At 33.2% G+C, this 18,378-nt stretch overlaps 1 protein-coding gene across 4 annotated transcripts; it reads right to left on the bottom strand.

Moving 5' to 3' along the window:
• Positions 1 to 2,417: 2,417 nt before the first annotated feature.
• Positions 2,418 to 6,006, bottom strand: LOC18436170 (uncharacterized protein C24B11.05). 4 transcript variants are annotated; one of them, XM_088874737.1, is made up of 9 exons: positions 5,351 to 6,006; positions 5,069 to 5,135; positions 4,893 to 4,958; positions 4,541 to 4,638; positions 4,327 to 4,364; positions 4,115 to 4,202; positions 3,104 to 3,400; positions 2,908 to 2,973; positions 2,418 to 2,693 (listed from the first exon to the last, which is right to left on the bottom strand). In XM_088874737.1, the coding sequence occupies exons 2-9, from the start codon at positions 5,127 to 5,129 to the stop codon at positions 2,535 to 2,537; spliced, it is 873 nt and encodes a 290-aa protein (XP_088730863.1). In that variant the 5' UTR covers positions 5,130 to 5,135; positions 5,351 to 6,006; the 3' UTR covers positions 2,418 to 2,534. The 4 variants fall into 4 exon arrangements, with proteins under 4 accessions (XP_088730863.1, XP_088730862.1, XP_088730861.1 ...); XM_088874736.1 differs by having other exon boundaries at positions 5,769 to 6,006; XM_088874735.1 differs by having other exon boundaries at positions 5,774 to 6,006.
• Between the last annotated feature and the right edge of the window lie 12,372 nt (positions 6,007 to 18,378).

Genomic DNA, 18,378 nt, shown 5'->3' with positions numbered 1-18,378 from the left:
TTCAATCATGGATTACAAAAAATTCGATCATGGATTACATAAAATTCGATCATGGATTACAAAAAAAAACAAAAAAACAAAAAAAAATTTCAATCGTGGATTACAAAAAAAAAAAAAAACAATTCGATCATGGATTACAAAAAATTCAATCATGGATTACAAAAAACTCTATCATGGGTTACAAAAAAAGCAAAAAACAAAAAATTTCGATCATGGATTACAAACAAAAAAACAAACATTTTGATCATGGATTACAAAAAAAAAACAAACATTTCGATCATGTATTACAAAACATTCGATCATGGATTACAAAAAATTCTATCATCGGTTACAAAAAAAAAAACAAAAAATTCGATCATGGATTACAAGAAAAAAAAACAAACATTTCGATCATGGATTACAAAAAATTCGATCATGGATTACAAAAAATTCTATCATGGGTTACAAAAAAACAAACAAAAACAAAAAATTCGATCATGGATTACAAAAAAATCGATCAAGCATTACAAAAAAATCTATCATGGATTACAAAAAAAAAAAAAAAAAAAAAAAAAAAATTCCGTACGGGACTCGCCGATTCACTCTATGGACTCCCCGATTCCGTACAGTGAATCGGCGAGTCGCTGTACAGAATCGTCCAGTTCTCTCTAGAACCGGATGATTCCCGTTTTTTTCGCCGATTCGGTCCGTCCATGGCGATTCCCGAGTCGAATGGGCGAGTCCGGTTCGACTAGGCGTTTTTTTAAACACTGGTTTCAATACATCAAATCTTTGTGATAGCCTTAAAATATATTTTCATCTTTATTTATAAAGTTCAAAGCTTCAAAAATAGTGTAGATCGACAGATCTATAAAAATCTTGAAATTTGATGGTAAAAAAATACGTTACAAAATACACTATTTCCAAAAGTTGAAATCCATTTTCTTTCTCATGTCCATGCTTCTTACTGTCGAGATGATCAATTTGAGGATATTTGGGCATTAAAACAACATCTTTTAGTGAAAAATATAGGCTCTAATTTGATTGTTTTGAGCCTCAACTCTTCCCCTAAGTAAATTATATGATGTAGATTACTACAATTTTATTTCTACAAAAAAGATTACAACTTCATATCAACTTTTTTCAATAATTAAAGGCTGAGAGGTAGTACTATTGAACCAAAATATCACACCGAGGTTTTATTTAGGAAAAATGACCTCTCCTTCCCTCAAAATTTCCATCCTTATTTGCCCATTATTGGATTCAACAAATCCCCTATATCCCGTCACGTTTAAAATTTTGAGACCATTAGCCTCTTAATTATGTTTTTGTTTTATTAATTTTTTACAAATTTGATATTTTCATTTTACAAAATGCCAAATCCTTCCATTAGTCAACTTCTTTTCTTTTCTCTTCTGCTGCCTAAAGCCAATCTTACATATGGAGACCCCACTATAAATTTAGACATGAGAAAAAATGATTTCTTTTAATATTATGACCTATTTTACAATTGCATCAATATCTTTTGAACTTGGAAAATGATTAATCAAGATCTTTAGTACTAGTGTTAATGAATTATTATTATTTATTTATTCATTTAATTAAAGAAATTTCTCAAAATACCTATAAGAGATGAATTATTTAACAATTATTATGTTATTCTTGTTATTTTTATAACTATTATTAATTATCATTGTTATTATTATTATCATTGTCATCAATAAAAAATTTATATCAAGTTACAAAAAAAAAAAAAAAAAAAGCTAATGTATGGGTTTGGAATTTCATGATTAAATTTATAAAAAGATCGTAGAAATACATACATAATTCGAGGGTTAATAGTCCCAAAGAGGAGATACAAGGGAATTTGGTGATCCCAATAGGCGCTAATAGGGATGAAAATTTCGGAGAGGGGGTCGAAGTCATTTCCCCTTTTCTTTATGAAGGAGAAATTTATTTGGAGTATTGTTAGTGCACTAATTTTTTAATTTTTTTTGTTTTTTAGCTCTGTGAATAAGGATTGATTTTAAAGGCTTTGGGAAAAATAAATCCCCGACTTCTGTCTCGGCTATTTGCCATTTTTTACCATTTGATCGCTCCAAACCCCCAAAACATTTTTTTCATGATAAAGAAATAACTGAAACGGAGAAAATCAGGCGATATAGATTAAAAATCGTTGATTCAGATTAAAAATTAATGTCCAAGTTCTTTGTCACAGCACGGTTACCACACTTTACCCATTGCGCCAATCCAAAATTGTAATCATTGCTTTAAAAGCCTGAGAAAAGCATGGAAAAATTAGGAGGCATATTTTAGGTGATTGAGGCTGTGGGCACCACTCTAATTCATTCCAGGAAATAAACTAACTGATGCTCAAGGACAAATATTTCTTTTACTTATTGATTAATGGACAATCTAATCTATAAACAAGGGAGAAAGAAGATAAATAGCCTATTTATTTATCAAGGATCAAACCATCTACAACAAAGGGAAAGAAAGAAAAAGAAAAATAAAAATGGACATGCTCTCTCCTCACAATATATGGCTCTCTCTTTCTAAGCAGTTACAGGGGTCTCAATGGCAACTTTGCCACTGGGATATTTAACAGTTTCATCCATCTTCTCGCTTTCCCAGAGCTCAGGCAGAGCCTCTCTAATGTTGTGAATGCTCTTTAAAGCGTGGTCGGCACCTCTGCTTCTCACTGAGTTTCCCACCTGTGTAGAATAGTCACAAAAATCGGTAGTCCGTGTCATTAGATTCAAACTTCACAAAACCATGGAAAATGTTCTCACACCTCAAACCATCAAATTTGACCTTATAGCGATTGTGACCACTTTATAACAAAGATAAAATAGTCTCATAATATAATATACCATCCTGACAATGAAATATTGATGAGAGACATGAAACATGGATTAAAAAGCTTACCAGCACGGTGTGGAGTCCTGCTCTCTTTGCGGATAGAATGTTCCTAGGGCTGTCATCAAAGAAAATCTACAAAAACAAACCCAAAAAATTCGACCTTAAATTCGTGCCAAAATTTACAAACTAACACCCAAGTTTCTACAAAATCAAAATCAAAATCAAAATAGAATAAAATCATGTAATAAGAAAAGAGGATCACCGTTCTTTGGGGATCAATATTGGCAATCCTTAGAGCTTCATCAAAGGCATCTATAGAGGGCTTGCAAAGGATAGGTGTTTTAGGCAACTGAGAGAGAGAAGATGGCTGAGATGAGAATTGAAGAATGTCAAAGGGCTCATTCCTCGAATGATTAATCTCTCTATCGTCTTCATCTTCGTCTTCATAGTTCTTAGAGGGATTCAAGGTCTCAAAACATATAATCCCTTCGAAACAATCCTCAACCCCAAGCATGTTTAGTGCTTTTACAGCATGGTTCTTATCTGCGTTTGTGAATATCTGTTGCACCAAGTAATGATCAGCCCTTAGAGAGAGGTGTTTGTTTTATAATCTATGCAACATTCTTAAGGCCCATTGTAATTTTCTTTTGAATGGAAATTCTCTAAGGTTTAATAGGCTTTATGAAAACAAAGTAAAATGGAGGTTCTATAATAAGGTTTAGGTTTATGAAAACAAAGTAAAAGCCTCATTGGAAAGTAAAATCAATTTTCAGCACTATGATTTCAAGCTCAAAAAGTGATACACATCATGATGTGAACACTCATTTTTAGAGCAAAATGGGGCCGTTTAGATAATATGTTATAATATACATTGTTTTTAAAGTTTGAAATTTTTTTTTTTTTTGTTTTTCTTTGACAATCATAATAGTCGAGACCAGATGATCGATTTGAAAGTTTTTTTTAATGCTGACAAGCTTCGATGAGTTTTAAGGTGAGAGACTTTATTATTTTGATAGGACTGCAACACTATCAAAGCATTTCGCTTTTTCTTTTTACCGTTTAGGGTAGAGACCATCGTCAAATTTGTCCTTTTTTCATCGATTGAGAAACACAACCAGCCTTGCGCTATTAAATTAGGACACGCGGTGGCGGTGCAGAGAAGAGGGGTCCAACCATCTTAATTTCATTTGTAAAATTTATTTTTCTAGCGAAGTAAGAAATAAGGTGTCATTATATTTAAAATTAAATATAATAACAAAGAAAAATTACTCACAAGTTTTCTCTGGGGCATGTTGAACAAGAGGTTTCTGAGGATGGGATCAGTCTTGAGATTGTGATATGGTAACCTTCCATGTACAAAACTGCAAAATTGAACAAATAAGATGAAGCAAAAAACAAAGAAGTAAATAAAAATCCAATTAAATAGTGTCATCTTAAAATTTTAAATAAAAAAATAAAATTGCTAAAAATTGTCAAAATACAAACCCGTGATAGTCGTCGTATTCGAATTCGTACTCGATAGCCTGCATAATAATAATAGGAAGCCATCTTCATCATTAGAGTCTTATCCCAACCATTTAAAAAATAATGATAAAAAATAACGAATTTTAATATAAAAGGCACAATATATTCAAAACCTCAAGAAAAGTTAATTTTATTTTGCAGTAGGGAGAAATTATAAAAGAAAAAGAAATTTCACCCTTAGGCCAGCCATGGTGGTTCCATAATTCTTGTAAAGTAGATCACACAAGGCAGGGACTTTCTCCTTCTCAATTCCAAGCTTCTTCACCATATAATCTGACAAAATACAAAAATAATCCAAAAAATAAATTAATGAAATTTAAAATTGGACAATGGAATTATAAGAAACAGGGTCCACATAATCTTAAAAAAAAAAAAAAAAAAAGATATGCCCTAAATAAGAAAAACAAAATCACAACTGGCTCCTAAATCAGGAATAATGGAGACCATAAAATCTAGAAAATAGCAAAGTTCATGCAAAAATAAGAAAAAGAAGAAATAAAATTTGAAAATTAAATATGGTGGCCTACCTCCAATGTTCTTGAGGACTTCCTTTGCCAAACCAGAGCTCATAGGATAGAGAGTGTCGTCCAGATCTAAAAAAATAAAACAAAATAAAATTTGTAATCAACGGAGAATAAAAATAATTCCATGAAAATCCAGAATTTACATAAAAATAAACATAAAATAAAAAAAAGGGGCTCACCGAAAAGGAGGCAATCGAATTTGGGCCCCTGCCCTTGTCTGTAACGATCTTCAAATTCCATTTCAATCTGAAAAAAAAAATGCCACAAAAAATGCCTAAATAAAATAGTTCCAAAATTAACTGTGCCTGCGATTATTTGTATTTTCTATTTTTTTATTTTTCTTCTTTTTCATTAAAGTAAGCCCAAAAAAGTTATTACCCACAATAAAGAAACAGAGCCTTTTTGCACTTTTCCATCAAAGAAAACTCAAAAAAGAAAAACACAACGTGAATATAACCCACCTTTTAGCAGAAACAACAGAAACAGTTGTCTTGAAATCAAACAAAAAAAATAAAGCGACTTTCCACAGAGCTTTCTAAGAACTAAAAAAGAAGCCTTTTAGCAAAAAAATATGAAATATTTCTTTTAATTGGGTCAACAAAAATAACGCCATTTTCCCCATGATAAAGTAGTTTTGAAAGTTTTATAGGAAAAATCAAAAAAAAGAAAGAAAGAAGGTGAAAAAAGAAGAGAGAATAGGTAGAAAATATCAGAATATGAAATAATAGACGCCATTTCCTGAAAAGAAACACCTCAACAAAGAATAGTAATCAAAGAAACTGCTTCGACATTGAAAAAGGATTCAACGTTCCCGCAAAAACCCGAAACATTCAAGCAAGCAGGATTGAGGTATCCAGATGAGGTGTATAAAAATCGTACAATACATTAAATGAATATAGCATTAGGGCAACAAGCTCTGCAACTTTAAGCACCAGATTTGATGGAAAATGGAGAAAGAGAGGGGAAAGAGCATATGTGGAAGAACCCGAATTTCTCAAAATGAAGAAAAACCGAAAAAGAAACGTAGGTATAAAATGGCTTCGCCATTTAACACAAGAACCTGCAACTTGCAGACATACCTTGGAGAGATCTCTAGAGAGAGAGTGGTGGAAACAGGGTAAAAGAGAGAGAGAGAGAGAGGGGTAGATCAGATAAAAAATGCAGAAGAAGGGCTGAATGTAAAGGAACGATGTGTATTTGAAGGCCAAACGGAAGAAGCTTGATGGCAAGCGAGCCCTTTTTATAGATGGAAACCGTTGGTCTGGAATTATTTAAACTTTTCCCCCAAAATTAATAAACAAAGACTTCGTTAATATAAAAAGGGATTACATTAAAACGTGAAATAAAAATAATAAAAAAATGAAATTAAATAATTCGTTGGGTGGGAAGGGGCAGATGCGTTTCCATCATTGGAATCCAATGAAAATGAAGTCTCTTAGGTTCACGGCTTTCCTGCCTCTCGGTTTTTTCCCTCTGTTCCCAAATTACCCTCTGAAATATTAAAAAATTATAAAATATACGGCAACTTATAGCCCCACGGAAAACGGGGTTTCAAATGGAGCAAAATTACAAACGAGGGTAGCGGACCTCAATGAATTGGAAAAAAAACCATGATGATGGGAACTCTATATTGCATTTGCTATTGGGTTTGTATAATTGGAGGTATTTTATTTTTTGATGAGGTTTCTATAAAGCTTAGGCTTTATGAAAAACAAAATAAAGGCTTACCTCAAATCTTCGTGTACTTTTGGCAACGGATTTCTGTAAGGCTTGAGCGGTAAGAAACACAAAATAAAATCTCACCTGAAATCCTTTGGTGCTTTTGAAAATGAAAATTTCTATGATGGCTTTAAATCAATTTCCAACACCGTTAATGAAATTCGTAATTAAAAAAATTGTACAGATTGTGCGGATCTATAAACACTTATTTTTAAGGTGCAATAAATAGTTCAGATTATTTGTTACAATATACACTATTTCTAAAGTTTGAAATCTTTTTATTTTCATAACCATAATGTTCAAGCTCATATGATCGATGTAAAAAATTTTTAATGCTTGAATTGTAATTTGGATTAATTATGAGGAGATACTTTACTTATTTTGATAGGATTACATCCCTATTAAACCATTAGCTTATAAAAAAATTCGAAATTTTTTTGCTTGAATTTGTGCGTGGTCAATAGCGTATACTCTCAACCTTTCGATTTCAAATCCAACAATCAAATAGCATACACTCTCAGCCTCCTGATTTCAAATGTAGCAACCTTAAACGATTGTTACTTCCATATTAAAAAGAAGGTAGTCTCATTGCATACATTGAACACAATTTTTATGTATGGGTTAGCGAGAGATTGCAGAGACCTACCGGTCTAATTTTATGGACGGTGGAGATTACAGGGTCAACTCCACCGTTCAACACTTTACCATCGAACTTTATTGGACGGTAGAGATTTCAAGGGCATACACCGTCAAAAGCAAAGCTGGAAGGGGTATACATGTAACAGTAATATAATAAGCCCCACTAGAAGCTGGGTTACTTTTGACACAACAGGGATTAAAGAGAGAGACCTGGGCATGGCACCCTAGACTACTTGTGTGGACATTCTTTTAATGTGGGAGTCTAAGATTTATCTTTTTAATTTTAACTTAATTACTTGTATTAAATATTTGAGCATGATTTATTTCAGCATATAAATAAAAAATGTAGATAGAAAAACTCCATATTTTAGATCATACTTTATTTTAGGGTCTGCTATATGAATCATGTTCTTCCATTCTTTTCTATCACGGGCCATACTTTCTGTAAGACTAAAATCACTATTTTTTTTTCTCACTACTTCCATCCATGCCTTTTTGAGCATTTCTCTCACCATTTTTATCTAAACTTAAGAGTAAATAAAAAATAAGAACCATGTTAGATGCCAGGGGGAACTTTCCTCTATTATGTATTTAGAAGTTTTATATTTTTTTGAAATCCTAATTCCTTATTACCAAATTTTAATCATTTTATTTTGAACAATTATGCATATTTGCTAATAATTGGTGCATTATTTGAAATCCACATGGCACGTAGGGATGGAGTCAAAGCACAAGTGGTTAGGGTGGTGGGTGGTAGGGATCCTTTTCCCCACTGGTCTATCTAAAAGAGAAAAATTTCAAATGTCACTTGCCTCTTTTGGTAAAGTATAAAACTGGTTTTTTGTTTATAGAGCACGTACAACATGCTCCAACAAGAACATGTACATTTCCCTCAGTCAAAAGACCTACTTGAAAAGATTTTTCCATATGAACCACCTAAAAGCACACTTGATTCATTTCAAAAGAAAAAGTTTTCTAGTCTCAAATCTCGTCATTTGCTCAATCTTGAGAGATTATTGTTTTCAAAGTGCATAGATTTTTCAATTGGAGCGTTTATACATTTAAATTTAAGATCCTAAAATTATTCCAAAATTGGGTTTTATTTGAGGGAGTAATGGACATATTTTTTTTTGGTGAGTAAGTGGAGAGAGGGCCCTTACCCTTGGTAAGAATTGAGCCTAGGACGTAGCATTGTAAACTGTCAAGCGCTAATCAATTAACACAGTTTACTCTTATGGGAGCATAAAATCTTTTGGCATCTCTACAGCGACTATGGTGTAATCTTATTATAGTTCCGGTTCGTCCACTGTGACTAAAATGCGATGGCCTGTCATTTCCATCATTTGGCGTTATGTTTATCGCCCTTTATCTACATGACAACGCCAGATATTTGGAATTGGCCTCTCTCTCTCTCTCTCTCTCTCTTTCTCTAATCCGGATTCTTCTAGGACCTCTTTTGTCCCTCCATGATGTATGTGTCTGATTCCTTGTATTTGCTTTTAGAGATGAGAAATTAGGTTGAGTTTGGAACTCATATGTATTATTCACCTAATATATTTTGCTTGTATTTGTACGCAATCACACGTGCATGTTTATCTAAAGCCCAGTCCGGGTGGATCATTGACTTTATTTGAAAATTGGTTTAATAGAGTTGCAGTGTCCTATTAAAATAAGTAAAGCCTCATTTTATAGCTGTTCGGAAATTATACTTCAGAGTATAATAAAGTCTTTCTTTCGATCATCTTTATTTGCATATTATGGTTGTGAAAAAAAAAGGGATTTCAAGCTCTAAAAATATAGTTATTGTAACAAATTATCTAGATTGTACATGTCACCTTAAAAATAGATGTGCAAGATCTTTAATATTTTTTGCATTTTGAATTTCATTATCGGTTTTGAAAATTGATTTTAGAGCCATCATGAAGATTTTTGTTGCCGAAAGTGCTTTTTGAAAAAAAATTTGAGGTGATGTTTTTTTTGTTTCTATAAAGCCTAGCCCTTATAGAAACCTCATCAATTTTATTTTCACTATACTCCTTGTGGAACACTTAGACAAGATGTTAGTCTTTTTCTCACTTTGGGAAAAATAAAATAAAAATTTGCTAAAGTTCGGCTACAAGAGTCACACGTGGCCAGCCCTATGAGGATCAAAGCCGAGGCTTGGTCAGGCCTGGCTCTGCTGTTGCCAGGCCTAGTCACATAGAAAAACTTTATTTCACATTGGCTCTTGATTTTAAAGTAATCAAGTTATTTAGTCCATCCAAGGCTGCCCTAAAATTGCGAAATATATTTATTTGTGAATTAAGGAAATGGGGAATTTGCTTACACATAAAATTCTATTCGAAATGACACATGTGAAACATGGCTTTTCTTAGTGAGTGAGCAAGCAATAGTATTAGGAACTGTCTCAGGTTTATCTAAATAGACTCAATGTCTATTAATTGATATGAATATACAAATTTGGCTTACAGATGACACTAATAGAAACTAAATCATAGACACTTAAACAATATACAGACTTACCATAAAATACAGGGCACAATATCCTAACCCTTCTCATATTTACTGATTACAATGTACACCTTCTATATTAACTGGATATACCACATGTATTTTTTTTTTACATAAGAGTGGTGCTTAACATATGCATCCTTTATGTCTATCCATATACATAAGGAATAAGTTTATATAATGGCGAGGCCCGAAACAATCAAATTAAGGTGCACCTCAAATCGGTAATCTCGACTTCAATTTTTGTAATGCAGTTTCTGAACCATCAAATTTTCAAGATTTTCAAATGTTCATGGATCAGCTTGATATACATTATTCTTGAAGCTTTAAATTTTATAATTAGAGATAAAAATAAATTTTCAAAACATAACAAAGATTTTCAATACTGAAACATTATCTTTCGATATTATTTGAAAATGCGCCTTACTTTGATTGTTTAGGGCGTCAGACTTAATACAAACCACACCCAATACATAATAGAGTCTCTTCATAACGGTGGTATTTGGAAAATAGGAAATGGGGTGCTCATATTTCAAGTTTAGTTGCGTTTAAAAACACCCTTTCGTGCCGTGTGTTGTTTTGTTTTAAGAGAAGTTTGTATCAAAACCACTCAAGAAATGAACTAGTTGGCATCTCATCATTTTCCTTTATTTTGTTTCAAAAACCATCTAAATATTCATAATCGCAAGTCACGGTAGTTGAAACTTTAAGCATGTTCTGACCAAGTTTAATAAAAAGAAAATCTTTTTATACTTCTCCGTCATATATATTTTATGAGTAATGATCATATAGGACTCTCCTTCACCCATGTATGTTGGACTCCAAAAGATCATCATTAAAGTTGATACAGATCTCTAAAAAAAGTTATAATATGGTGTGAGACTTGATTTTCTTAAAAATCCGTGTCAAATTTAATGGTGATCTTTTGGGTTCTTGCACACTTGTGTGGAGGAGGGTCATATAAGATCATTTCTCATATTTTATATACTTCCTCCTTCAACCAACCATCCGATATGATCAAGTTTAATAAAAGGGAAAACTTTCTAATTTATTTGAATGGATGGTTAAGGTGGCCCATTCACAATATCATGTTTATGCATTATTTTATTTTTAATCTTTTTTATATAAAATATTTTGGCACCAAATTTGGGGCATCCAATCATCTCTCAAACTTGCACCTGTAAAAAAATATAAAACAAATATTCTTGATAAAATAAAATGATCAAAATACCCCCGAAAGTTTTAAGGGTATTTTAATTATTTTATTTTTTTTAAAATATTTTTTAATATTTTTTTTAGGTGTACCTTATTGAGATGATGACACATACCAAATTTTATGTTCATATTATTTGTAGAAAAGAATTAAAATAAACTATTTTATAGCATCAAATATCACACAATCATAGGCTTGCTTCTGACATTTTAATACAAGTAACTTTAGCTTTCCATTTAAATTGGTAGCTTTCCATTTAAATTGGACGGCTAGATAGGAGGAGAAGTATATAAAATGTATATGGCTGGGAAGTACATAAAGTTTTCCCTTTTAGTAAAATATGAAATAATCGAGCTTAGGCCTAATTTATTAAAATTTAATTTTAAATATGGTTCGATAAATTTTCCTCCACTTTCCTCTACCCTTTTCGTTTGAAGTAGTGATTTAAAAACCACATAATCGGCACGGAATCTCCCGGTCTGACTTGGGAATTGTTCACCTAGTGCCTATCTTATCAATATATAGGAAATCGTCAAGGTCTAAAAGAGAACCAACTATTTACTGCCGTAAAACAACGTTTTGCTACAATAAAATGCTGATTCACCGATCCGGACCGGTTGTTGACGGATTCACTGTTTTTGCACGTGTTTTTCGCCAGTTCACAATTTTTTTCACACAGTAAAAAGTGATTCCGAATTATTTTTTACTATGTCCGATCTGAATCACCGATCCATTTTTTAAATCACTTGTTTGAAGACATGGTCTCTAGGGTAATGAAAAATGTGCTGTACTTAACAAGAAAACTGTAATTGCTAAAAGTGGAGCACAAGATATTCCCAAACCCTACTTCCTTAATTATATGAGGAACATTGAGCCAAGAGAAGGAGCGAATGGCGCTGAGGAACAAAAATGCGTCGTACTCCGGAGCAGGCGTACGAGCGCAGGGATAATTAAATGGAAGCTACTACTTAAAGAATTGGCCAAAAGATCACATGCTCCTGCGCGAGCATAGTTGTACTATATATAATTTGTATACATCATGTATGGATCCTATATTATATTATATCACTACTTAGTTGTCTTAGACAATGACATACAGGTCACAACTCATAACTGTCAGATAAGAAATTAGATTACAAATCAGATATAAAATTAGATTACAATCATATTGTTTTCTATACAAAATTTGAAAAGCCAAAAGATATTATACACCATCAGGAGTATACTGTTCATTCACTCCTTAGGGTAGAACCCTAGTTAATTTAGGACCCCAAATTTTGGGGATATAACATCTTCGGCTCAAACATTAACCTCAATATAAAAACCAAAAAAACAAAAAAAAATCCTAATTGCACATTCTACACACCTGAAAAAAAATAATGTTTCAACATTGAATAGATACTGTCCAATTTTTAGAGGGTGAGATCTAAGTGCTAGGAAACTTAAATTTCAAATTTTTATTTTGAGAATAATCATCGAGAGATTCTTAATATGGTTCCCAAAATTTAAAATTTAAAAAATCCTCAAAGTGTGTGCCCTATAGTATACATGCCCTTTGAAAAATGGAATTCTAGGCGAGACCATGGCATGCCCCTTTGAGTGAGAGAGGGAGAGACGCATCTCTTATTTGGGCATATCATAGCATGGCATACATGCTTCTATATCCTTGGGGGAATCTCTATGTCCTTAGAAAAGCAATCTGTTTGGAGCATGACAAAGTCTCATTTCTCCACTCTGCCTCTGGCCCGTGCAATGAATTATAACCTCACTTATTGATGACATTCCTCTAAATTACCCAAGCATTTCCGTTCCACCTAATAAAACAACCCAACCATCATTCTCTTGGAAATTTTAGGTCAATACTACAAAATTTAGGTATGTAAGCTTCATGATAAACCCTAAAATTTCCATATGAATCTCCAAATCAAAGAAAGCATATCCCTTTATCAAATAAATAGACGAAAGGAGCAGGCCATGGCTTTGGTGGTAGTACCATTGAGCCTCTTGATAAAGCCTCAAACTCTATTTTTACCAAGAGTGGGGGCCCAAATCCCTATTGATCACCCCCTCCCCCCCTCTCTATTTTTCAAACACAAATACATCTACACTTAGAAATAATAGTAATAATAATAATGCTGAAGATGATGCCAATGTTGTCGTTACAGAAGATCAAAAGGAGTGGATCTTTGCAATGACTAACACGACTCCTAGATTCGACTCTCGACCTTTTATGCTAGGTTTTGCCGGTCTCTTAGGAAAAAAAATTATAATAAAAACTCAATCAATTCAGTCTGATCTCTAAAGAGAGAGGCATTATAGTATTTTCCCCATTCTATAACTCTCAAAAAGAAAAAGAAAGAGACAAAAGGTCATTTTTATATAATCAAATGAAAAAAGAGGCTAGTTTTGTTGCTTCCATTGTTGTACTTGTGGTTCTAGAATTGAGAGAGGATATTTAATTGTGATTTGTGTCTCCCACCACCAATAATGTTGTGTGACGGGGTTTCTATGTCAACTATGACCGAACCCATTAAGAAATATTAAAGGGGTGGGGAATAATTGGCCCTCAAAGCTTATAAATTAGGAAAAGAGATTTATATAAGGTGTCAACCTTATACTGTACGAGTAAGATGCACCTAAAAAACCCACTAGAGAAGGTTGTTTCTATGCTGGAAAACCTTTAATCGATCATCTCGACCTCGAGATTTATAGACATGAAAAAAAAGGGATTTCTAGTCCTAAAAATAGTTAATCTTCTAACACATTATCTAGACCATCTATTTTCAAGATTTTCAAGTGTTTATAGATTTGCTTGATCATCAGTATTTTTGAAACTTTAAATTTTATAATTGGGCGTGACAATAAATTCTCATATCATCGCGAGGCTTAGCAGAACCGAAACTGCAATGTCAGCATACTTTTGCAGTGGACCTTACTTCAATGGTATAAGACTACCACCTGATACAAACCTCACGCAATAAATTAAGCTAAAAAGAGGGCCAAAGTTTCTAGTTTTGATGCAAAAGCCCAAAGGGGAGGGTGGGAGATGGGTTTTGTTGCATTCACATTATATTTTAGGGGGCCATCGCATCATTGGAGAGGTCCATTTCCTTTGTGTATGGCTCAATAATTTTACATTCCATTATTTGAATGTTGAAGTTGAAAGGACCCTTTCTAATTCTCCTTTTTGTTGGGAGGGTTGCGTTTGCTTTATTCAATCTTGGTGTCTACCCCTCGTTCATCCCGTGCCTGACTTAGTCTCCTACATGTAGGACCATCTTCTTGGCACTATATTCAGGGTGCCTCAGTGGATGACAACTCAACCCAATGCTCTTTCACTATTGTTATATTTTGACATGCACGGCATATGGCTATGCATGACAAGGGGTTAGTTGGTAGGAACCCGTGAGGGAGCTGTTTGATGAATTGGTTGAACATAAATTTGAGTTTAAAAAAAAAGCCTAGTCATTTCATAATCGCCCAAATCGTGGTAGAATTGTGTGTTTGATGAATTGGTTGAACATAAATTTGAGTTTAAAAAAAAAGCCTAGTCAATTCAGAATCGCCCAAATCGTCGTAGAATTTTGTGAACGGTTAAGGTTTTGGGGAACCTTGGAATCACTTGATTTCCCTTGTTTTTGTTTTTTTAATGCTATATCCGTACGATGATCCGACTTAGGAATCTCCTGAGTCAGATCAACTATTTGGGCTAGTCCCTTGTGATTCAGGGTCAGATTCAATTTTTTAAAACCCTTAACATATGTGCTGATCTATAGCGAACCACCATTTCAAACAAGAATTTAGACAGGGTCAAATAGAAAATAAAAGATTTCATACTCTTATTGGAGTATACTATCCATTTATTCCCTTGGGTAAAACCCAATCTAAGAGTAGTTTTAAGATCCCAAATTTTGGAGATGTAACCTCTTTGACCCATAGAATGACCTCAACAATTTTATTTTATTTTTCAAATTGAACTCTTTAATGTGCTTGAAAAGAATAATGACTTACTGTTGAACATCGATTGTCCAAGTTTTAGAGAGTAGGATCTAAATACAACTTTTTTTTTTGGGAATAATGATCTAGTGATTCTTAGGTGATTCTCAAAATTTCATATTGAAAAATTCCTCCAAAAATGGTCTTTGTATCTGAGAGACTAGGTGTATGATATGCTCCCGCGGGAACATAGCATATGTGCTCCATAGACAAAATCTATATTACGGGGGCCGTAGACATTGAAAAACAGGCGTCTATGGTCTTGGTCTCAATGTGATATTCAGTCAATTCGACGTGTCAACTACGGACACGGCAAGTTTTGTACTTAATAACTCCTTGGACTTTTGAAGGGGGAAGAAGAGAACCTCTAAGTTTTGTTGATTAAATACAATTTAAGTTACAGGAAAATATTTTAAGAAGAATAAAACCCCTAAATTCTGTTGATTAAATACAATTTAAGGTACAGGAAAATATTTTAAGAAGAATAAAACCTCTAAGTTTTGTTGATTAAATACAATTTAAGGTACATGAAAATATTTACGAAGAATAAAACACAAATGTATTGCTATAATACTTACATACACTAGTATTATTAGATTGCATAACTCAATAGCTTGAGGAGAGTGTTGATGATGCAGTTGAACAAACAAATGATTGAAAAGATCCCTCTAAGCTAAACCCCAAGTGCTTAAAGATTGGATTGAGGATCCCACATTTGTTGCATTTAAATTAATATGCTCAATTCCTACCGTTGACTCACCAAAATAAAAAATAAAAAATAAAAATTATCCCCTCCCCCCATCCCTGTTGTATTTAAATGAAATGAACGGATGCTCAATGTATGTGCATGTCATCAGATTTTGTTTGATTTGAGGTTATTTATCAAGAAAAAGAAAAATTGACAAGATATTTTCTTTGGGTAGATTAATAAGAGGGATACACTCACTATTTGTGATACGAGTGGAACTCAAGACGTCATTTTGTAGCACTCACCATCCTAACCATCTATGCACATAGTCACTTCTTACGGGTTTTGGAAAATAGTTCCTAAACACGAGTTTAGTGATTCACATCTTTAGGGGAAATAACTCCTAAACGCAAGTTGAGTGATTGTTCTTTCCACTATATTATATGGTGAATTTTGCTTAAAGAGGAATGTGCAAAAAGGACTTGTACTTATCCTTAAATAAAAGGACTTTTATTGAGGTGTTTGTACTGGCAGGTATAATCATTATGTTAAATTAGCTAGTGGACTTAACATAATATTTGTGTTTAGTCACCCTAATCTCAGTTTTATAAAAAAAGGAGAGTAGGATCTCCAAAAATGCTCCAAATCTATTCTCAAAAATACAAATTGTATCATTTGAGATAGATATATAAAAAATGCCAACCCTTAATTAACCCTTTTAGGTAGTAAGCATTAGTAAAAACAAAAACAAAGGACCAAGGGATTTTAGGAGGAATTAGGAGCATAAATATCTAAATGTCAGATGTACATATCATGTTAATAGTGTGACAACATGCGCTGAGATGTACTAAAAAGCCATAGACCCAATGTTGACGTTACTTGGCTGGCAGGGACAATGAATCTGGGGTTCAAAAAATTTGACAGCACATACGAAGTAAGTTATTTGGACCCAGGTATGAAAGGATGAGGTTTTTATAAGGCCTAAAAACAAAATAAAGCCTCATCTCAAATCCTCGTCCGAAAGTATTTTCGGTGACGTAAATCTCTATGATGGCTCCAAAATCAATTTCTAATACCAACAATAAAATTTGATACTAAAAAAATGTTACAGGTCTTGCAGATATGTGAACACTTATTTTTTAAGACTAAAAAGATATTCTAGATAATTTGTTATAATTTTAGAGCTTGAAATCCTAATTTTTTTCACAATCATAATTTTCAAGTCGAGATGATTGATGTAAAAGATTTCCATTGCTTGACTTGCAATTTTGGATGAGTTTTGAGGTAAGGATTTACATATTTTGATAGGGCTGCAGCCCTATCAAACTATTTTCTTGTAAGAAATAGTGTTAAATTGTAAGAGAAAAATACTCTTATTATTATTATTATTATTATTATTTATTTATTGTTATATATTTTTTTGTGAATTGGACATTCAAATAGGATATGAAAATCTATAGATCAAAGAATACCCTTATATTGTTTGGACTGATGGCTAGACGTCTTTATTAGGTCGTCTAGCCATCTTCCACCCTATGTCTTTATCTCCTTCATCACCTTACCTTGTGCTTTCATTTGATTTTATTTTTTTCTCTCTCTTCTCCCAGTTTTCTATTGACCTATCTTTTGCTATGGAATTTTGGTCAGTGGTTGTAAGTCTATTCAATTGGGTATTGTTTATGAAATTACTTGTGTACCAAGCCAACCCAGAAACAACACTAAAGCTTGAGTGGTAGACATCACAAAAGGATAGGTGTCCTTGGGATGTCTAACACTGAAGCTTGGGTGGGCAATAAAGGTTGTGCAGTGATTGTCATACTTTGACAGTCCTTGGTGTGATTTAGTTGGGCTTTTAGGCAGTTTGTGATGGTGGATCAATCTAGGGTAGGGTTAGGATGTGTTTCACAGTTGAGTTGGTTCGTCTTTGAAAATAAGGGGTATTATTTGTATTCTTCTGTTTCTTCCTCTGTTATTGCGGTACTACTTTGGAGCTTTGCTCTTACATTTAATGTAATGAAATTTACTGTTCATGATTAAAAAAAAAAAAAAAGAAGAGAAAAAAGAAAAAGAAAAAGACAACCTTATAAGGTGGTAATGGAATTATTATTATTATTCTTGTTTTTTTGAGGTGTAGTCTCAAAAGTTTGTCTAATGATTTTCTAAGATTAGAGTGCTCACTAGGCACAGGCTCCTCTGGTTACTCTAACAAAATAGGAAAATTCACCTTCAACTTTAGATATTTAATGCTTGGTGTACACTCTTTTGAGCCTTTTGAGAAAAGCATTAACTATGAATAATGTATCTGAGAATGTGGACATATTAACACAAAAAAATGGGTCTTCTTAAAGGGCTAGGAAAGTGCTTAAAGGTAGATTCCTTTTTAAAAAAATTGCAAGGAGTTGTTGTTCCATTAGGTGTGTCACAATATCATCTTTATGTTAACCCTTCATGGGCAGTTAGGTGGGGTACTAAAGCAATTCATGACAACTCACCTTCTCTCCTTTTTTTGAAGTGTCCTGTGTGCTCATATTCTTCATGAAGCTTTGTCCATTTCTGCAAATTACAGCTGCACAATTGTATGAGAGAGAGAAAGAGAAACATATGCATGTACATGCATACACATTCGCCACCAACATTATAAGAGGAGTACTTTGCGAGTTTCATGACAAGTTTCATACGTGAAGTGGCCTTGGTAAGAAGTTGGAAAAAGACTTCATCAAAAG

The sequence above is a fragment of the Amborella trichopoda genome, chromosome 8 (assembly GCF_054954075.1).
Source record: "Amborella trichopoda isolate Santa Cruz 75 chromosome 8, AtrichopodaSantaCruz75HAP2 v2.0, whole genome shotgun sequence".
NCBI classification, from domain to species: domain Eukaryota; kingdom Viridiplantae; phylum Streptophyta; class Magnoliopsida; order Amborellales; family Amborellaceae; genus Amborella; species Amborella trichopoda.
This window is presented reverse-complemented; position numbering and strand designations above follow the sequence as displayed.